Source organism: Polypterus senegalus, chromosome 3 (assembly GCF_016835505.1).
Source record: "Polypterus senegalus isolate Bchr_013 chromosome 3, ASM1683550v1, whole genome shotgun sequence".
NCBI classification, from domain to species: domain Eukaryota; kingdom Metazoa; phylum Chordata; class Cladistia; order Polypteriformes; family Polypteridae; genus Polypterus; species Polypterus senegalus.
In genome coordinates this window covers 37,778,043-37,801,045 of record NC_053156.1, presented here as the reverse complement: position 1 = coordinate 37,801,045, position 23,003 = coordinate 37,778,043, and the positions used below count along the sequence as shown (strand labels likewise).

At 43.7% G+C, this 23,003-nt stretch overlaps 1 protein-coding gene across 2 annotated transcripts in view; it reads right to left on the bottom strand.

Moving 5' to 3' along the window:
* Positions 1 to 609: 609 nt before the first annotated feature.
* Positions 610 to 23,003, bottom strand: part of agfg2 (ArfGAP with FG repeats 2) — an 86,392-nt gene continuing 63,998 nt past the window's right edge. For both annotated transcript variants that reach the window (XM_039746969.1, XM_039746968.1), the window contains exons 10-13: positions 21,967 to 22,013; positions 20,519 to 20,605; positions 18,422 to 18,489; positions 610 to 1,152 (exon numbers count right to left, since the gene is read on the bottom strand). In XM_039746969.1, the coding sequence (XP_039602903.1) occupies positions 1,105 to 1,152; positions 18,422 to 18,489; positions 20,519 to 20,605; positions 21,967 to 22,013 (250 nt within the window). In that variant the 3' untranslated portion in view covers positions 610 to 1,104. The remainder of the gene's footprint in view (positions 1,153 to 18,421; positions 18,490 to 20,518; positions 20,606 to 21,966; positions 22,014 to 23,003) is intronic.

Sequence of the window (23,003 nt, the reverse complement as noted above, 5' to 3'; positions counted from 1 at the left end):
GGCAAACACACCCACCCAAGGACACATACACGGGCCAAGGTAAGATCAACAATTCAACTAAGTGGCACACAGACACGGGAGAACATGCAAACTCCACGCAGACACAAACTCTGGTCTCCTTACTGCGGGGCAGCAGCGCTACCACAGTGCCACCCTGATTGTAACGGGATGAATAAAAAGTAAGAAGAGACATAGCATATCATTTAAATTCCATTTAATCCAATTTGGGGTTGGAGATGAAATTGGCAGCATTGGGCACCAACCTGTCGCCTGGTCCGTGGTGCCAGTTTATCGGCTGTGGGGCATGCATCAACATTCAACTGGAACCCAACTGCGGGTCATAACTGTTTGGGGACATGTGAGGAAAACCCCAAACAGATACCAGGAGACCCCGCAAACTCCACGTGGACATTGACTGAGCATGGGGGACTCAAAGTCATGAGGGCGCACCACCCTGCCGTTAACCATTCAAATCAGAAGGGGAAATAAGGCGGGTAGAGCTGATCGGGCATCGGGTCAAACTGGAAGGAGCAGAGGAAGAGTGCAAGACTTCCATAAAGGGGGCAGGCCTGGGAGACACTTTAAGAAAACCAAGAAGAAGCGGAGGGCTCGTAAGACCAAGTGGCGTTTAATCAGGCCCGGCGTGTACACTCGTCATCACAAACACCAGCCACATGCACCCTGAAGTCGGCCGTGTTTAAAAGACGTGTGCTAAAGACGAGGACTCGGCTTCCACCTGTACAGGCCAACACGCATGTATCGGCTCGTATGCTATGATGGCCTTCGGGACGTTTTCTCATTCCCCCTTTTGTTCCAATATAAAAATAGAAATGTACAATGAGCTCCGTCACCACTAATCGCGTCTTCCCTTTGCTCTTTTTGGTGTAACTCGACCTCAGCTGAATGATGGAAACACAACATGGGACCGTGTATTACTTTGGCCCAACCGAGAAAGTTTCATCTGGATAGCGGTGGATAGAAAATCAAAAAATGCAATGTCGGCTGAAGAAATGGAAGGTCACGGGAAACATTGACGTGTTGGTCTGGCGCATCCTCTGGACAGGCGCCACATCCTCCCGACAGGCGCCACATCCTCCCTGGTGGCTAAAGGAAGGGGTTGGTCGAGATGCCACTGGTCTGCACCATCGCTCCCTGTGGACAGGAAAGGAGAAATAATCTGTCAGAATAGCAGGTGTAGGAAGTGACCGCCGATGTTCTCGACCCGCCACCCCCAGGAGCTGCCTCAACAAAATACCTCGACCTGGCGGGCTCAAATGGTCATTTCACTTTGACCAAGTGACCACTTTTCTTGGTGTGCGACTCCATGAACGTTGGGGGACCCAAATATATGACATATTCTTAACGTTCTCAAACACACCGAACCAAACTGAGCAAACCGGGGGCCAACAGCACGTGGCACACTCATTCGCATGGAAGTGAAATGAATCTTTGGGATGTGAGAGGAAAACCCACACAAACATGAGAAGAACAGCTTGCAGTCTCCACACGGGCAGCAACCTGCCATGGAATTCAAACCCAGAACACATGGTGCATGGGGCACCAGCGCCAGCCACTGTGCCATGGCACTCCCCTTATATTTAGTATTCGTAATCAATGAATCTTCCTACAGGAAGTCATGGGTAATATTACAAAAAAGTGGGAAAGCAGCACCCTTTGAACATTATGGAAGGAGTAAGAAGAGGCGGACATGCAGCTGAAAGGGTACAATTACAAGTGACGGTGAATCTGAAGATAGAAGGACTCGGCTAGTGAGGCAGTGACCCTGCAACTTGCAGACGATGAAGTCTTTTTTATAAGCTACAGAGTGATGGAGGCCACAGACAAGAGGTGACTGTCTGTCCATTCTTATTGAGTCTGCTCAGTCCAGTTCAGGGACACTGGGCCAGAACCTATCGTGACGTCAGGTGCCAACCCAAGATGGGCTGCTTGCCCTGAGAGGGTACAATGATTCACATTGAACCAGTCTAGAGTCACCAAACACACACATCTTAGTGATTTTGGAAGAAAACCCACTCAGATTCAGGGCTTGATGTGCAAGGTCCACTCATATAGTAACTGAGCTTAGAGCTCTGGCGGTGCTCACCACTGGACCACTGTGCCCCCTTTCCACTTGGCCAACTAAAATTCAAAATTTGAGATGAACTGTTTACTTGATGACCCAACCCTTAAAGGTAGGGTCCTCCAAGCCCCACATTTCAGTGGTGGGTCACACTCCTGGAGGACCTGGGGGTCTCTACTGTCAATGCTGTACATATACTGGAAAGAAAGCATCAGAGTGACCAGTAGCTCCCCCTTCAGGAGTGGTGGTGCTACCAAATGGAAGACGTTGAACTGGCTTGTGGCACCATCATGTTCAGGCAACCAAATGAAATGGCAGCCTACAGGGAGAAGGAGACCAAGTCAGCCTGAGAGCAGTGAAATGCCACGACTACCAAGGACCTGGGGGCACAGAAGGTCACATGTCAAGATCTCTTGTGGATGACAGCTTAGGGTGGGTGTGAGGTGTGTGGTGAACCCAAATTCAGGTTTTACAGAAACTGAACAGGACAGGAGGCACATTGGCCACCAGTTGGTGCCTAGTGGATTACAAGACTGGTCGAGTGAGCGGTGGAGCAGCTGACACTGTGACCACTTTTTATTACAAGATGGGGACTCAAAAAAATGACCAAAATAGCACTTGGTCGGTGAAGGAGAAAGACGACCATTTAGTGTGAAAAGTGTGCTAACCGCATGTGAGCCCATAGTGACTCCTAAGCATCCCATAATTCCTGCAAATTATTATCATGATGTGCTTGGCTGATGGTGACACAGTGGGGCAGTCGTTAGCAGTGCTGCCTCTTAAATCCAGTATCCTGGGTCCAAGTGCTGTACTGTCGTGTTGTCAATGTGTCTGTGGGGGCTTTTCTACAAGCTTTCCAGTTTTATCCCACCCTCATCAGGTGAGCCGAGGACACTAAACTGACGCTGTGGGAGTGTGAATGGGCCGTGAGATGCACTGGCAGCCCTACAGGATTGGTTCCCACCAGACACCCAAAGCTGCCAAGGCTGGCTTCAGCTCACTGTGACTTTGAACTGGATAAAGCCGGTCTGACAATGTAGATATACAGGTTGACTCTTTACAAGATCGAGAAAACTCCAGGATAACCTGGATACCTTCACAGACAGGTCATCTGCTATGGGAGTCCCATGTTGAGGTGCAATATTTATTTTTATGCACTATATATATATATATATATATATATATATATATATATATATATATTGCTGCTGCCAAGGCAATTGGACTGGCATCCCAACTGGGACAGAGTCGAAAGACAATAATTGAAGGACAGCATGGAAGCATGGTTGGCAATCCTTATCCAAGTCAGGTTCAAAAGATAATGAATGAACTGGTCAAACTTGGAAGAAGTTCATTCCCCTACAAGGTAGGTAGCAGTGCCCATCCAGGCTGCTCCCAGTGAGGACTCCTGCAGGGTTGCATGGGAGTTGGAGTGCAGAAAGAGCAGCCCTGTCGGGGTCTTTCAGTGCCACAAGAGGGTGCTGTCAGTGGAAGACTACCTTGGATTCCGTATGACTTAGGAAGCGCTTACAGATGACCACTGCTGCAATACCAGAAGCATTGCTGGGTCCAGTTTAAAAGAAGCCCACCACATCTCCTCGAGGTGTCAGTGTCGGGAAGAACTTAACTGTGAACATTCTTGTGTTGATCCGGTGGATGCTCCATTGGAAAGGTGCTTGATGTCAAATAAAGACATTCATCTGAGATCATAGGTGTGCTTGGTGCTATTGTGTCTGTGGTCTGGGGCGCCATCTTGTGGTTTATATATCTATATACACATAGATATATATATTGTGATGGACGGCCGGCAACTCAACCCAGTTGGGACACACAAAGATTGGAAGGATGGGGGAAGGCAGCTAATTTGGGACACTTCCTACCCCAGGATGCTAGATAGAAGTTTCCCTGCAGCTTATCAGTGCCCCAGATTCCCGTAGGTCCCCATGGGATCTGGAGTTCGGTTTCACAACCCTGCTGGGTACAGTGGGTGCCGCCAGGAGACGCTGCAGGGAGACCGGGGGAGTTTTACTTTCTGTATAGCCTGGAAGTACTCCCAAGCCACTCCATGTGATTCGGAAGTGCTGGCAAGTCACATGGGAGGAAGAACGGAAGCACTTCCAGGTCAGACACTATATGAAGGACTGTTAGCAACCCAGCAAGCGATTTGGAGTTGGGAGGTAGATGACAAGAGCTTGCTGAGAGGTGTGGAGGAGAGAATTGAGAATGATCATTGTATTTATTAACTAGAGGGCTTTGCCCCCTGTACGCTTCACTCGTTCACCCCCTCCACCCCAACCAGGGTGCGCTATGTGTCATATTGGGGTATGAACGCATGCTAAGGAGATGCAGTCGGATCAGCTGCTGGCTTGCTGCTGCCAAACTGCGTGTTCTGCTTGTCATGCTGTGTGTCGATCATTTAAAAGCCTGTACAGCAGCTGTCCTTTTGTCACACTGCCTTGTCTCACGGGGCGTTAAAGTGTCTCTGAGAAAATCACATATTGTCTCCTTCCAAGATTTTGTTTTATAATGGAGAGATGTTATTGTTTGCCTGTGTATGGTGGTTGGGGTGCTTAGAGGCACTATTACAGGAAAAGGAAGAATTAAAGCATCTTTTTGTTCTTTTACCTGGTGTCCTGGACATTTGTCTATTTGGATAGAGGAGTTAGAATACAGTGGAACCTCGGTTCACGAACGTCTCGGTTCACTTACAACTCGGTTCACGACCAAAAAGTTCGCCAAACTTTTGCCTCGGTTCACAACCACACACTCGGTATATGAACAAGCCAGTTTCCCTTTCGGTTTGTGCGCCGATGATTTCCGCACGTGTTGCATTGTTCTCAGTCAGACGTGCCTGCCTGCTGCTGAGAGAGAGAGAGAGAGAGAGAGAGAGAGAAATAGAGCTAGCCATGTGCCTGCTGGGGAGGGGGAGGGGGAGGGGAGACTGCTGCAGTGTTTGCCTGCCTGCTACTGACAGGGGGGAGGGGAGCCGCGTGCCTGCCTGGCTGGTTCATTTAAGCAGAGCCGCTCCCTGTTCATTGTTCTCAGTCAGACGTGCGTGCTTTACTTGTGCTCTCTTTGTGCTCTACAGTATTTTGTGTGCTTTTGCAGTTAACTATGGCTTCTAAGCAAGTGAAGAGTGGTGAGAAGAAAGTTTTGAAGAAAATTGAAATCGAAGTAAAGAAAGAAATTATTGAAAAGTTTGATCTTGCCGCCGAGTACAAGAAGTCAAAATATTCTAAAGCAGAAAGAATCTACTGTATTAAAGCAGCTGATAAAATACTGTATTACAAAAGGAGTTACTGTACAGCGTTAACCAGGCAGAGGCTTCAAGTGCTGGAAGAGGTGGAAAAACTGTTTACCAGTCTACTCCTTTACCAATCTGAGAACCCTCGTGCTTTCAAGCAGCACAATGTAAACAAAGCCAGACTGCCAGTAATGTGGGGCGCAAACACGAACGGTTGGGTCACAAGGACGTTGTTTTTTGGAATGGCTGAATGAGGCTTTCACTCCCACAAGCTAAACAGCTAAAAACACCAGAAACCCAAGAAATCACAAGAAAGAAAAGCCCTGAAGGAAAACACTTCATGCCAGAACTCGACTCATGCAAGGTTAGTTTTCTTGGTGGTTTTTGTATTACGGATTTTTCAAAAATTAATTTTTCAGTTCGTAGCGTGAATTGTTGCAATGTTACTTTTCTCTTTTTTCTAATGTTCCTTTTTTTTCTGCTGTGCTTAAAACTCATTTTAAAAAAAGTGTTTACAGCGATCGGGCTTTAAGGTTAATAGCATGATCTCCTGCAATGTTACTTTTTTGGTTGCTTGTGGTTTGTTTTTAAATTAAAGTTCGGATTTGTTCTAATGTTCCCCTCTGTTTAGAGAGAGAGAGAGAGAGAGAGAGTGTGAGCGCTGCTGATGGAGGGGTGTGGGGGGGGGATGTGCTACAGAGAGATTAGAGAGCACCGTGTGCTGTTGATTAAGGGGTGGCTGGGGGTGGTGTGTGTGTGTGTGCTACAGAGAGAGAGAGAGAGAGCGAGCGAGTGAGCCTGTTCGTGTAGCTGATCAGGGAGCCTGGGTGTTTTGTGTCAGTGTTATTCAATGTTTTTACATTAGTTTACTATTACACTGTGCATTCTATGGTATAATTAACTATATTTCTGCTTAATCTTTACATATATTTACATATTTACATAAAGTTTGTATGGTCTGGAACGGATTAATTGTATTTACATACAATCCTATGGGGGAAATTACTTCGGTTCACGATCAACTTGGTTTACGACCAGAGTTTTGGAACGAATTATGGTTGTGAACCGAGGTTCCACTGTATGTGTATATATATATATATATATATATATATATATATATATATATATATATATATATATATATATATATATATATATATATATATATATATATATATTTAAATAAAATACTTATACATATACAGTTGTGCTTGAACATTTGTGAACCCTTTAAAATTTTCTATATTTCTGCATAAATATGACCTAAAACATCATCAAATTTTCACTCAAGTCCTAAAAGTAAAGAGAAACCAGTTAAACAAATGAGATAAAAATATTATACTTGGTCATTTATTTATTGAGGAAAATAAGGTCAATATTTATGCAGAAATGTAGAAAATTCTAAAGGGTTCACAAACATTCAAGCAACAACTGTATATATATATATATACAATCCAAGACAGAGGCTGCGAGCCGAGGGGAGGGGGTAGTGTGATCTCAGCAGTGGGAAGCCGGGCAGGACCCTCCTCACTGTCCTGTTTCACTACTACGTGGGCGAAGCTGCTGAGAACAGCTAGTAGTAAATCTATATATATATATATATTAGGGCTGGGCAAGTTAACACATTATTATCTCATTAATGCATTCATTAATTAACACCGACACTTATTTTATTGAGCGTTAACGCAGTTTTTGTTATTATTATAATTATTATTATTATTTTGAAAGCCTCATTCTCGCTAGTGATTGATAGAAATCAGTGATCTTCTAGTTTCAGCGCTTTTCGATACGATTTTGCTAGAAGGAAAGTTCGCTTTGCTGATTGCACCTCGATTCCCTGCACGTGCTTGAGTAGCAAAGAGCAAACAGCTTCTAAAATGGCATGTGGTGAGATACCAAAGTGAATGCTCAAAGCTATAATCCGTGGATGACTTTTTTCATATTGTCGCTGAATCAGACTCTGACTTGTCGGACTCTGATTTTGATGCAAGTGATCTGGAGATGGAGATCGAAAACGAAAGTGAGGTCCCGGCATCAGCTGATCGTGGTGTCGAACACATTCGTGTGGCTGATGCACCTCTGACAACACTCGCCTGGGATGACCGACACTTATGATGACAGGAGGTACAAACCATATTGCGTCTCACTGCAACGGTCACCCCTGCGCACCTCTTTCACAAAGACAGTCAGGCTGCCAGTCCACCGAAGCGTTCCTGCTGGACGCCGAGCCGCCGCAAACTGCAAACAGGCGCTGACTTTGTGCGCCTTTTCAGAAGTTTTTTTTAGAAAAAAATATTAGCCCTCAAATAGTTGCTACTGCACATGGAGTTCCTTGTTTATGCTGCTCCCTGATAAAAGAAAATGTTTCTGCTGTTATCTGTTCAGATAAAAAAGAGAACAGATTTAGAAATATTAACTTGCTGTTGCAGGAAGGTGCCTGTTATAATGTTGTGATCGTGGCTATAGACTCTGAGGGTAACTTGCTTTTCTGTAACAAACTAGATAAAATGTTAATGCCCTGGTAGCGCAAATAGCTTTGGTTTTATATTTGATTTGATTAGATTAATGGTTACGTTCAGATTTACAAGAAATATTTTAACTGCTACTATGTAAAGGGAATACTGCTGTTAAAAAGCACCTTATTTGTTTAAAGTGTAAGTAAACCAAATACATGCAATACACTACTTTTGAATTTTGCATATAAAAATGTGATTGTTGTGATTGTCTGTGTTTAATCACGATTAAAAATTTTACTTGCTGCCCAGCACTAATATATATATATATATATATATATATATATATATATATATATATATATATATATATATATATATATATATATATACTGTATGTATATAAATAAAATCATATATATTGTGAAGGATGCCACACGAGGACAGGTAACACAGCTGGGGCTATACTGAGAACTTCACCCATCCCTGATGCCTGGGCATGGCAGGGCAGGGGGAGGCAGTTTGTGGAGGGCATTGTCTCTCTCAGAACAGTACATGGCAGGTTGCGGCATTGTCACAGATTCTCACAGAGTATTATCGGTATTTGGAGTTCCTCGGCTCAGCCCTGTTGGATTCTGTGGGTGTCACCAGGGGGTGGAGAAGGGACTGGTGAGCCCGGCTGTGTCAGACTCCATCTTCCACAGCTTCAGGACACCAGAAGTGCTTACATAAAAGCCCCACTTCGATCGAGAAGCCAAAGTCGGGAGGAGGAGGACAAAGCTTGTGATAGGAGCGGAGGAAAGTGCTGTGGTTGTGGTGTTGGAGCTATTTCTTGAATGAGTTTCGCACCAAAATAAAATCCTTTGTAAACAGCAAACTTGTGTCCGAGTCTGTGTGTTGGGAGATTGGGGAGCTGCAGCGCCCCCTGGAGACCACACTATATATGAGAAGTGTTGGAAAAAGTCCTTGGCCTTCAGTTCTTAGTGAGCTGCCACTGTGTTCACATTGAAGTTTATAAAATAAAAAGGAAGTCATGGCGGGTGGTATGAAGGGGAAGCAGCAGTGAAGTAGAAGGAGGTCGCCGGCACATCACTACAAAGCTGACCATTGAAACATTGCATTGCTTGAACCCCCTCTATATTCCCCTTTTTTAGCACCATTCTGATTTCTCGTTGCTACCAAAAATTAAAGAAGCTTTGTGTGGAGAAATTTTTGAGACACACGATTGAATTGATTGATGTGGTGAATGTGCATCAAGACTGAGGGCAACGATGCGGAAAAAGCTTGAATGCTGTGCTGACGTCACCAATAAATTAGCATGCACTGGGGAGGAAGGGTTCTCCTTCTTTGACATTTCTTTAATGAAAGGAGTTTTGCAATGCATAAAAAGTACCCCAAGTAGTTCAAGATGAACACACACAGAGGTGTAAAAGGGAAGAAGTTAGATGGAGAACTGCTGGTGCCTTTGTCAGTTACATCTTATTGCTAATAAGGCACAATTAAAAAAAGCGACTAGAATAAACAATTAAGGGTGGGGAACCTTAACAGGTGAGACCACTAAAATGTCACTTCAGCAATAAACACTTCATCAGCAATAACTGACTTCCCGTTAAGAAACTGGATGGGAACAAAAACCTGCAGCCACTGTGGCCCTCCAGGACCAACGCTGCCCACCCTGAGGTAGGACATTACACTAAGCTGTAAGTGACACTTTGCTACAACATCAAGAACAGTGCTGTAATAAACAGTGAGGCACACATCAAATGAATTGTGACCGATATCAGCTGTGCTTGGGCTTGACAAAGGCTGCTCACTCACGAGCCACGTGTGGCCTGACAGTTGAACGAAGACGAAAGGGCGGCGTCCAGATGTGCATGGCAGACAGAGCGACACACACTCAAGGCTGTCCAGACTCTTTTACCATCTTGAAGTCCTTTTGTGTCAAAAATGCCAAATGAAATCCACTTTGATTCAATGTTGTGTAACAATAAAATGTGAGAACTTCCAAGGGGGTCCAGGACATTTTGATAGGCCCTGCGTTTTCAGTCGTTAGATTCTCTATGCAGTGTAGTTTATTTGTGACATGAACATCAAATTCTTGGAAATCACATCACCTGGTTAGGGAGTTTTATTCTTGGTAGTTTTCTTTTTTCTTGAACGCATCAGCGAATCCCCCAAAGAGCCAACGGTGTATTAAAGAATGGACAGCATTCAAATCAGAGACACTGAACAGTGTCTCCTCTGCATCGGTCTCTGTGTCTTCTCTGTGGGAAAAATATAGGGGAGGCATGGTGGCGCGGTGGTAGCGCTGCTGCCTCGCAGTTAGGAGACCCGGGTTTGCTTCCCGGGTCCTCCCTGCGTGGAGTTTGCATGTTCTCCCCGTGTCTGCGTGGGTTTCCTCCCACAGTCCAAAGACATGCAGGTTAGGTGCATTGGAGTTTCTAAATTGTCCCTAAAGTGTGGGTGTGGCTGTGTGTGTCCTGCGGTGGGTTGGCGCCCTGCCCGGGATTGGCTCCTGCCTTGCGCCCTGTGTTGGCTGGAATTGGCTCCAGCAGACCCCCGTGACCCTGTGTTTGGATTCAATGAGTTGGAAAATGGATGGATGGGTTATTCATATATGAAAAACACCAGTTTCTGATCACTATAGAGAAGTGGTTTATACATTTCAGACCAAATTCATCTCTTTCTAAATGTTAAAATCCATGAACATCTGAATTCTTTAGTAATGGTGTTTTAGAGAGAGTGGTGATGAATTTAATAATAATAATAATAATAATACATTTTATTTATATAGCACCTTTCCCATGCTCAAGGCACTGTGCTAATACTTAATTTAAAGTTTTAACAAGGATCTGTATTCTGTTTCCCACTGACGGTAATTCTGTTTCCACCTGATGTCACATTACGCGATTTTTAGTTGTAGAGTGTGTTGCTGACTACAGCTGATGATCTCGTTGGCAGACCTCGTCATTTTACACAATAAATAATTGCTAGGCCTGTCAAATTCAGCACCAGCATGTGACCTTCCAGCACATTTGTGCATTCCCCTTTTTGTATTAACCAATGACATACTGCCTGACAGTGCCGGTGCTGTACGAAGGGTTAATATGGTGAGGCCTCATCTGAAGTACTGGGTGCAGTTTGGGTCTCCAGGCTACAAAAAGGACATAGCAGCACTAGAAACGGTCCTGAGAAGAGCGACTAGGCTGATTAGAGAACTACAGGGGATGAGATATGAAGAAAGATTAAAAGAGCTGAGCCTTTACAGTTTAAGCAAAAGAAGATTAAGAGGAGACATGATTGAAGTGTTTAAAATTATCAAGGGAATTAGTACAGTGGATCGAGACTTGTATTTTAAAATGAGCTCATCAAGAACACGGGGACACAGTTGGAAACTTGTTAAGGGTAAATTTCACACAAACATTAGGAAGTTTTTCTTTACCCAAAGAAAGATAGACACTTGGAATAAGCTACCAAATAGTGTGGTAGACAGTAAGACGTTAGGGACTTTCAACACTCGACTTGATGTATTTTTGGAAGAATTAAGTGGATTGGACTGGTGAGCTTTATTGGGCTGAGTGGCCTGTTCTTGTCTAGATTGTTCTAATGAACAGCGAGTTCAGCTACAATCTTTGGTCTTTTTTTTCCCCCTTTCCATTCTGTTGTGCAATGTAAAACATGACAAATCAGACAGACAAGCTTATCTTCTCTTTGTGGGGTCCAAAACACCCATCTATTTTCCTCCCCATCGCTGCATTATATGAACTGTACTTCTGGATGAGCAATCATTGATTGTCAGCTCGCACACAGCCTACCCCTGTGACTAAAGACAAAATCAAACCTGCTTGATCAGGTCGAGGCAAGTCGTAAACTAGTTGGACTGAGTCGCTGGACATGTCAAACTGCCCAACTGACTGCCTCTGACTCACTAAGATGAAGGCCATGACTGAAAATGCTGGAAACGTTGCGTAATGTGACAAGGCCCTTAAATATGAGTGATATACAACGCCTTCCAAATCCACCTATCATTAGGTGCTCTTCCACCATCAGAACCTTTTTCAGGAACGTTTACTTGTGGTGTTTATTGATTTGGAGAGAGCTTGTGATAGAAGGCCACATCAAGAGGTCTGGAGGTGCATGAGAGAGACCAAAGGAGTATGTGAGGACTGTCCAGGATATATATGAGGGAGTGAGGACCCTGTTTAGAGATTGTGTTACATCACAGGAGAAGGCACAGATGGAGGTTAAAAGTGTATGCACTAACCTTAACGCAGTTGTCTGTCACTCAGGTAGCGGCAGTTGGAGCGTCTGAGAGCTTGGGATGTGCGTGGGATTTGGAGACGCCGGTGCATCCACAGATGTAGAAGGGAGGGCTGTCAGTTTAGCACTCATAGGCTGCATGATGGAAGGGACTGCTGGCAGATGGAGGTGTTAAGTGAGCACACGGGAGAGACTGCAGTGATAATGGGTAGCAGTAGGAGTGTGTGGATGAGATTCACATGCAGGGTAATTAGTCTGATCAGATAATTATGGGGTGGCTGCATGCGAAATTGAGATGCCATGGGGAAATGTATTTAAGGCCCGCGTTTTACAGGCAAGAGAAGAGAAGAATTAAGGCAGAGCAAGGAGATCAGTAGCGGCCCCTCTGAGCTGATCCAGAGGGAGCAGGGAAGTTAGGGGTGGCAATCCAGTCCCTGTGCTGCTGCGCAGGTGGGAAGGATGGATGGCAGAGTGTCTGTGTGTCACATCAATAGCAGACCTGCTGAACAGGGTGCAGGGGAGTTTAGGACAGCCACCAGATTCTGCTGGAGCTGCGCTGAAACTGGAAGAACTGGGTAAAAGTTTCGGCAAAGGGGAACCACAGTGAGAAGTGCTCTTGATCAGGCCTCCTAGAGTAGAATGGGAGTGGCCGACAAGGATTTCCACCGTTGGGTCAACGTTGAAGATTTGGATTTGGGATTGTTGTTATGTATTTTAAAATTGTATTTGCTCTTTACTTAATTAAAGGGTGTGAGCCTACATAACTCATGATAATTCAAGACCCCAGTTAGAAGAGGTCTAACTGACTCCATCCCTGATGGAGGATCACAGGAATCATGGGAAAGAGGGGTCCTTTCATCGGAGCAACATTTCAGCCGTGGCATGGCCAAATGGGGAGGCAGCTAGATGGATGAGGTCTCCAGGACTCTAAAAATATCCAAACCTAATTATGTCATATCATCTACTGTTAAACCGTACTTCTAAAATTTTTATTATTATGCTGTATTAAGGAATTGTTCTGTTCTGTGTATTGTATTGTATTGACCCCCTACTTTTGACACCCACTGCACGCCCAACCTACCTGGAAAGGGGTCTCTCTTTGAACTGCCTTTCCCGAGGTTTCTTCCATTTTTCCCTACAAGGTTTTTTTTTTGGGAGTTTTTCCTTGTCTTCTCAGAGAGTCAAGGCTGGGGGGCTGTCAAAAGGCAGTGCCTGTTAAAGCCCATTGCGGCACTTCCTGTGTGATTTTGGGCTATACAAAAATAAACTGTATTGTCTGACCAGGGATCTTCTTGAAGTCCGTACCTCTTTGATCTGGTTATGGATGTGATGAGTCATGGAATAATGATAAGACCTGTCACACACATGTGCTTGGGAGGCAGGCTAAGGGCTTAACCGAGGGCAGTAAACAAGAGCGGGTTTTTTTTCGAAGTGCAGTAACCTTTCCTCTCCTTCTCCTACAGATCCCCCCCTGAAGGGAAACCAACATAGAGTACTTCCTGCTTCCCTTGCATAATCGCACCTCCTACCGAGGTCACTTCAATTAATGAACCCCACCACTTCCTCCTTGGCTATTATAAAAGCCCAACTCATTTTGTGTTTACTTGTCCCCGTTTTGGACACCGAACCAGAAGTTGCTCTGGAGCCATTTATTGAAAGTTTGACGTATTTTGCTTTGTACATTGTACAATATAGGGGGCAGTTCCCCAAACCTTTTTCTGTCTTCTTTGTGTATCCTTACAGACCAATCATCCATTTGTTGATGACACTGTGTTGTGTAGCATCAGAAAGGAGGAAGTGGAGAGGAAGCTGGAAGAATGGAGAAGGCTTTGGAAAATAGAAGACTGAAGATAAATGGGAAGAAGACAGAATATCAGAGGTTTAATGAAGATCAGGAGTCAGAAGTCAGCCTGCAGGGAAAAGCTACTGAAAAGAGTGGATAAATTTAAAATATCTAGGAGCAGTGGAAGCCCAAGATGGAGAATTAGATGCAGAGATAACCCATAAAGTGCAGTGGAGATGGAACAATTGGATGAAGGTATCAGGAGTGTTGTGTGTCTGAAGAGTTATGGTGAAGGTTAAAGGTGACAGTGGTAAGACCAGCAATGATGTATGGATCTGAGGCATGGAGAGTAAAAGGAGTGCAGGAGAAGAAATCAGATATGGCAGAACTGAGAATGTTGAGATGGAAGGACAGAAAAAGAAATGAGACAATCTGAGGTACAACAAAAGTGGGTGAAGATATCTAAGAAAGTATAGGAAAGTAGGATGAGGTGGTATGGACATGTGATGACGACAGACAATGAATGGGAATGGAAGTGCAGGGAAAGAGAAACATCCTTCCCACCTGCGCAGCGGAGGTGGTTGATAAAGCAAAAGAAGATCTGAAGGAAAAGGGTCTGACTGGGGAGGAGGTGCAGGACTGAGCTGAATGGAGAATGGCTGATCAGGAACGTCAACCTCACATATGTAGTAGGTGGAAAAGATGAAGATAAGGAAGAAGTTTCCAACTGGCCACATCTTAATGATGCCACTAGTGGTTGTGTATTGTTATGATCCATTTATGGTCATCAATCTGAAGTTGCCTTAGTTCGTAGTTTTATGGGTGAACTCTTTTGTTAGCTGATATTTCATTCATTTTTTTGAGCGTGGTATATTTTGCTTTGCTAATTTTTGTTGTTTTTTTTTTTTTACATGGAGGATTCACTTTTATTCTTCCACCTGCAATAGGTTTTGAGAATTGCTATTTTATTTTGTTGTAATATTTGCAAAGTCCTATGGAACCTATTTTGTTGTCTAATGGGTGCTGGCATTTTGTGGCTCTTGCCCAGATGCAATGAGCAGTTTTCAGAGACAAGTCCCAGAAGTCACTGCGTGGCACGTGTCACCTAAGCCTGTGGGTAAAATGCAAGCTCAACGTGTTTTCTTTTGTTTCGATCTTCAACAATCAATTAATAGACAGATATTGTTGGTTTTCATTTACAGTAATCAGGTTCTACTTTATCTGTGTGTTTTGACAAATCTCTATCTTTACGTATAATAATTCTGTATTTAGTAATTAATTTAATTTATAGTTGCATTGAGTTGAACATGACAACATGTTCGAAGCACAATGTGCCTGAACTCAGTGACGTTGTATCATATCTCGTAATTTCAAACACTGAAGCATCGACTATGTCCTTTGACATTGGTGTTTTTAGTGGGTGCCTATTTCTTTATTTTCCCAGTTTTAATTTTTTGCTTATTATTCCAGTGCTGGCTCATCTCCTGGGGCCTCATGTATAACGCCGTGCATAGAATTCGCACTATAACATGACATAAACACAAAAGCCAAAATGTTCTTACGCACAGAAAAATCCACATGCAGGAATCTGTGTGTTTGCCAACTTCTGCGTTCTTCTGCTACATAAATCCCAGTCAGCGTGAAAACTAACGCTCGTGCACGCGCCTGCTGCCCCGCCCCAACTCCTCCCAGAATTACGCCTCTTTGAATATGCAAATCAATATAAAAACCCGTTAAGCTCAGTGTTCTGTGAAAAGACAATGGGAAAAGCAACAGGGAAAATGGAAGAATTTCAGCGAATACCAAGTTGAGGCAAAGGAAAAACGTACTATTTGTTGGTTTAACAGTGGTATAAACAACAAAAGGAAGTTGATCGAGTGACATAGCGTGTCGGAGAAACTCGAAAGCTCAAGTTCACAAAGTCGTACAGTGCCCAAAATAAAAAAAGAAGTTGTCACATATCAAAGTCGCCATGAAAAGGCGAGTCGTAGCCCACCGTCTCTGAGTGTCATGAAAGCTTATTAGGGTACAGAGAAAAAAAAGGCACACAGTGGGGAAAAAGCACAAAATGTCAACTTCAATCTCGAAATTTCCACTTTAATCATGTAGTTTATTTTGTCATTAAAGTAGAACATCATAAACTTCATCTTAAAATTGTTTAATTTACTAGTTTCTTAAATCCCATCGTAACTAAAGTAGCACGTTAAATGCTTTGTTTTGTATTTGATCTTCTATGTCCTCTATGTGTGTGAATCACTACGTGCGTCCGTTCTTTCTCTACCTCCAACAGGACACAGAATCCATTACATTCGTGATATTACAGCTCTCTGAATCATTAAAATTCTGAGATGTATACGTGATATCATTCTCATGTTGATAGGAGTTAAAACACGTTATTAAACATGGGGACACGGTGGCGCAGTGATTGTGTGCGACCTTCAATGATAATTTATTGCAGTAGTACTCAGGGACGGCTCTAGGCTTGTGGCGGCCCTGGGCAGAGAAAGAATCGGTGGCTCCTTCGCCCACCAATGTCAACATGGTATCTTATGCACGGCGGATGGCCACATCCGTTGCAGACACTGCATAGCCGCCTCATGCTCATGACAAAAGCGTTTAACTTTTGCCGAAATTTGCAGCTGCGTTTTTAGCTGTGTCATCATTTTCTCTTTCTGTTTTATATTCAATATATATTGGCGTGGCGGCCCCTGGGATTTGGCGGTCCTGTTCAGGTGCACAGTTTGCACATGCCTAAGGCCACCCCTGCAGTACTGTCTCCGCAAAACCAAGAGAATAACTTGCGTATGACAGGGTATGAGCTACTGTGGAAATGTGCGTGGCTTTACGCCAAGTTTAGGTTTTATACATCTCCATTTAATGTTGAAACGTTCTTATGCAACATTTCTGTGCATACGCTCCGTTTATACATGAGGCCCCTGGTCATTACATATTTTGTAAAACTTATACCAGTAAATGTGTCACAGCACTCTGAGCCTACAGTCAATGAGAATCCATCCATCCATTTTCTGACGCTTATCTCATCTTGGTCACGGGGGCAGCAGTCTAAGAAAAGATGCCCAGACATCTCTTTTCTCACATCCTCCAACTCCTCCAGGGGGATACTTAGGTGTTCACAGGCCAGCTGAGAGATTTAATCTCTCCAGCATGTCCTGGGTCTTCCCTGAGGTGTCTTCCCGGTTGGACATGCCCTAAACACCCCCACAGGGCCTGAACCATCTCAAGTGGCTACATTCAATGTGGTGGAGCAGCTGCTCTGCTTTGATCCCCTCCTGAATGTTTGTGCTCTTCATCCTGTTTCTCTCAGGGCAAGTCCAGACACCCTGAGAAGGAAGTGCATATCCGCCAGTAATGTCCATGATCAAGTTCTTTCTGTCACTGCTCAAAGCTTTTGGCCATACGTGAGGGCAGGAATGTATATCAACCTGTAAAACGAGTGCTTTGCCTTTCGGCTCACCATGACTAAACGGTACAACATCTGCACATGAGATGGCTAACCATGAATTTTACGAACCAAACAAAGTGGCCAGACAGTGCATAGGTGTCCATGTACTGGACACGGACATGTGTGTGCAATACAAGGACTTGTAATGACCATACAGTGAGGTGGTCATGACATTTGAACCAACCACCTAAAATATTTTCATATCAGCCATGATGGGCCCTCATACAGTCCAGCGAGTGGTGGTCAGTACTGAGGATCTCATCAAAGGGTGTATGCCTGGGACAATGGGTGCCAAAGCTTTGTCTCTTTAACTGTCTTATACATCTTTTGTGTTTAATTTTAGAACTGGCAGTAAAGCATGGCCAGTCCTGTGAACAAATAAACACAGAAATCTGAAAGGAAGGCAGTCAGTGCTCAGAAATTACCAGAACAGAAGACAAGGCCTTCATTCATCCATTGATTGTGAAATCCTGCTTTTTGTTTGGCCAAACCCTGTCCTAGCAACACTGGCCACAAGGCAGGATGGAATGCTAGACAGTCTGTCACAAGACACACTCGGTCACACCTTGTCAGTCCCGGGTACTCAGTGATCCTAAGCATACCTTTGGACTCAGGGAGGAACTGCACATGAATATAAAGGGAATGTGCAAACTTCACACACAAGATGTCTTGGCCATGAAATGAATTTTCTGTGAGGTGACAAGGTTACTCACTGTGCCACTAAGCCTTCCAGGAGACACAGCATAGCATAACACAACACATTATCCAGTTCAGGGTCACCCTGGCAGGACTGGGGCAGGGTAAGAACCAACATTGGAGAGGGCGCAAGTCAATCACACACACACACTGACAAGGTGCTTTTATATGTTAGCCTGGCCTGCTGTCAGATTCTGCTTGCAAAAAACAAAGACCTGAGCCTGGGATATGCTGCCCTCTAGTGGTAATAACACGCATCACACTCATGCTCAATACATCTTTGTGTTCCTGTAGATTACCTTTCATAATACGAAAATCCTACCAGTTCAATACAGATTAGAGCTTTGAGTCATACTGAAGCGGGCACCAGAGTTAAGGGCATCAGACCAAGCCGAAACTCCACTGGCACTCACCTCAGAGTGGCTCAGCTCCCCATACTTACTGTGAACGGGTTGCTAGATACTGGCGGCCCCTGCCTCTGCATCGTGTTTGCTAGGTGGATGGTGGAATCTGCATGAGAGACAAAAATGTGTTATTTTTTTTTTTTAAGCAGCTCTTCATAACAGAAGTTCTAAGCTATCCATTAATTCTCTGTACCCTCTTCAGGGATGTAGGAAGACACAACCTGTCACAACAGCATTGGGCACAAGCCAGGAACCAATCCTGATTGGGAATGCCACCCCAGCAGTGGGCACACTCATGCCTGCTCTCTCTCACACCCACTAACTTAAGAGTCACAACTCTTACAGGAAGCAAAGCATACAAACACAGGGAGAACATGCTAACTTCACATGGATTTGAACGCCATCTCCAGAGATGCTGTCAAGCTGCAGCACTAACTGAGGGTCTCACAGCACCTGTTTTCTCCTTGTGTCTGAATAAAGTGGATTCAGGAAGTATTCAGACCCTGTTATTTTCTTTCCACTTTATTGTGTGGTAGATTTCATTTTAAATTAATAAAGTTTCATTTTTAACCATCAATCTACAGGCAATAATTCATAACGATGAAGTGAAAATACGCTTTCAGAATCGTCTCCAAATTGATTACAATTCAAAAACTAAAATCTCTCCCTCATGTAAGTATTCAGACTCTTAATTCAGTACTTTGTAGAAGCTCCTTTGGTATCAATATCCACTTTGAGACTTCTTGTTGAGTCTCTACAAGCTTTGCACACCTTATCTTATTCTTGCTGGCAGATCTTCTCAGGGTCCATTAGACTGGATGAGAATTGTCTGTAAACTGCCATCTTCAGGTCTCTCCACAGATTTTCTATAAAGTTTATAAGCCTGGGCTTTGGATGAACCACTCACAGATTTGTTGTGAAGCCACTCCAGTGTTGTCTTGGATGTATTCTTCAAGTCACTGCCATGCTAACAGGTGCCGATTGTGCCAGTCTGAGGTTGCATGCATTTTGTAGCAGGTTTTCTTTAAGGACCCCTCTCAGTATTTGGTTGCGTTCATCCCTAATCAATTCTGACCAGTCTCCTTGTCCCTGCCACTTAGAAGTTACCCCATTTCATCATTAGGATGGTGTTAGGCAGGTGATGAGCACTGCATGGTCTTCACCAGACATCGTGCTTGGAGTTCCACACAAAGAGGTCAGTTTTTGTCTCATCAGACCAGACAATCTTAATCCATGTGCTTTCAGAGTCCTTTAAATTCCATCTGGCAAACTCCAAGCAGGGGTTAACCAAACTGCCACAAACTTCTGACTAATGGTGTGCAGCTGAGATGGCCGTGCTCCCATCAGGTTCTGCCATCTCAGCAGAGGACTTCTAAAGATCTGTTAGGATGACCATTGGGTTCTTATCAATACCTTGATTAAGGCCCTTCCTACCTGGCCAACTCTTAGAAGAGTCCTGGTGTTCCCAGTCTTTTCCCATTTCACAGTTATTGAGGTCATTGGGCTCCTGGGACCACTTAAAGCTTTACAAATGGTTTTAACCCCTTACCCTGATCTCTGCCTCTCCATAATGTGATTGATCCTTGGACTCCATGACTTTGTTTTTGTCCTGACATGCAGTGTGAATTGTGGGACCTTACATACACCAAGACGTCCAATCAGTTCAGTTTGTGGACTCCAATGAAGCTGTGCAAACATCTCGGATGGGATGCACAATTTGGAGCCCACCACAAATAGTCTGAATACATACTGTACATACAGTAAATGGCAGGCGTATCTATTTAAAATTAAATCTAAAACACAAGAAAGTGTGCAGAAAGTGAAGGGGTCCGAACACTTTCCAAATCCTGGCACTATAAAGTTCAAAAATGAATATCATACTGGTTTGTGAATGCCTGCCGATATCCAACAGCTAAACTGCCAACTGGTCTCACTGGGGCACTCTGGAGCAGGGTGCTGCCAGAAGGGGGGCAGAGTATCAGATGTCCTGTTCAGCCGCAGGCTCATTTGACAGTTCAAAGACGCGGCTTACATGTTATACCTGTAAATGTCATTTTTTTGTTCCTTTAAACCTCTCAGTCGGTCCCCTCGGTGTTCCCTCTAAAGCCACCCCAATGTCCACTTCATGTACTCACCTGTGCTGGAGCTGTTATTGAGGAAAGGATTGGTGGGTGACAGTGGGGGCTGGCTGACGGCCATCACTCCGAACGGATTGGAAAAAACTGAAAAAAAAACATAAAAATATTTTATGGCACATCAGTCCGAAGGGCAATTTGGGTTCTGAGCCAAAGAGTCCAAAGTGCTGTATTGGCCTTCTTCAGAGTAAGGACTGTTGATAGCTGACCTCTGATGACACACATTTAGGTAGATGTCCAGGTCCACACCTCATTTTACATCCATTGTTTGTTGTTGGGTGCAGTACACCCTTTCTGGCCAGAGTGTCCGGCACAGGGCCAGCTCTAGAGGCCAGGCTTGTCAGCACTAAAATTTCCTCACTGAAGGATTAATGGAAATTAAAGGAAGTTTAGGACTGAAGTCAGGAAGCACTTTGTTACTCAAATCTGAACAAACCACGAGCTCTGGAGGTGAAGCAGAAAGCTCCGACTACCTTTAAGAAGAGATTTTGGGACAGCTTAGCTATTCACTAAACCAATAAGCATGATGGACTGAAGGGTCTCCTCTTGTTTGTCAGATTTCTTAAGTTCTTATGGCTCCTGCAGAGACTTCTGGGAAATGTGCCATTCATCAGAGTTTCTAGAGAACTGAAGGACACCTGGAAGGGCACACCAGAGAGCTCAAGTTGGATTAGAAGAAATAACCTGACAAGGGTCTCCAAATCAAGAAAGAAGAGGGGGGGTAGTATTTGTAGTAAGAAGTTACGCATTGGAGCAGGCAGAAAGGACAGCGTTCAGCCCCAGAAGCACACATTTTGGTTTTTAAGATTTTCTTTCTTGTATTCCTTTCTCCTTGTTTTTTCATGGTTTATTGTTAAAAACCCTAACTTTAACTTAACTGGGCTGCACTAGGAACCTTTCAGGGTACAGGACAGCTCAATGGTGCCCCACCTTGTCACAACATTATAATGCTACCTTTCCAGTTCAAGGTCAATTTTGGGAATCAGGGCAGCAATCACATCAAGCGGAGCACCCATCTGCTCCACACTCACTCAGGACTACAGAAGAGGCCTGCTTCATCATCCTGGCATATCAGTGGAAATCCTGGGATGGGCCACAGGTGGGCGCTGTTGAACTTATCATTAGCTGCTTTAAGAGAACTTATGGTATCTGTGCTTCACTGGCATTTGCATTACAGGAAATGGGACCATTGGCACAATCATGGCTTTTATTACAGAGATAGATTACAGCCCCTCATGGCCTTTAATTACATTAAGCAGGATTCATTTTTATTAAGTTGCCATTTTTGAGTCCCACATAAATGCATTCTGAATCCAATGTTTGAGACCCTGGAATATGAATAGATGTGGGGGCTCAAGGCACTGAATTTTGCTCTTTTGTTACATGTCACTCGCATCACTTTCTTAGTTTAGCACCCCTAAAGGATCCTGGCCCATCCCTCCTCTTACCTGGAAAGGCCGATGGGGTGGAGACAGACTGGGTGACTCCGGGGGAGCTGAAACATAAAAAAGAGTCAAAGTGAATGTTCATAATTACAGTGACTGAAAGAAAGAAAGAAAGAAAGGTGTTAAGTGGGCTATGTGGTGTTAAGTTTTGAGTAATGCCAGGTATAGGGTGTTGTTATCAGAGAAACACTAGGGAGTGCTAGCTTCCCTTTTTTTCTTTTTTAAAGCGGTTCTCCATCCAAGAATGATATTTTTTTAAATGTTGCTTACCTTATGTAGTTTGTAGTGGAGGCAGAGAAAAAATTTTAATAACATTTTTTATATTTTCATGGATAGATTAAAGATTGAATATTCAATATAGACAATAGGTGGCCAGTGCTAAACACTGCAAAACAATGTGAAAAATATCCATGGAAAAAAAAAAATCCACTTCTCACTTAACTCGTGTCGCATAGTCCACATGTCTGATATCAATAGATATGGTTATAACATGCAAAATATGAGCAATTTTTACTAAAATATCATTAACAATTACTTCCTGAGAGCTACAGTTTATATATCAGCAAGGAAGTTGTTATTCCCACAATGGCGTGCATTTGAATGACAGATTTCTTCATGAATGAACGAGAGGGAGAGGCGGATCTTCAATTCAAACACACCGCATTAATAGTATTTTACCCAAAAAATGCACACATTTTGCACTTTTTGATCATACTAATAGATATTGGATGTGGATTATGCGACAAAAGTTATACCACAATTTCTTTTCTTTTTTCTCTCTGCGTTTGGTACTGTCCACTGTTGATTCCTCCATTGATACTGCTTAGTTTGGATATTCAATACTTATTTACTCCATGAAAACATGACATTAAAAACTTTTGTCATCCACATCTACAAATACATGGTGTAAGTAACAGGTTAATATATATATATATATATATATATAGTACAGGCCAAACGTTTGGACACACCTCCTCATTCAATGTGTTTTCTTTATTTTCATGACCATTTACAGCACTCCATCACTCTCCTTCTTGGTC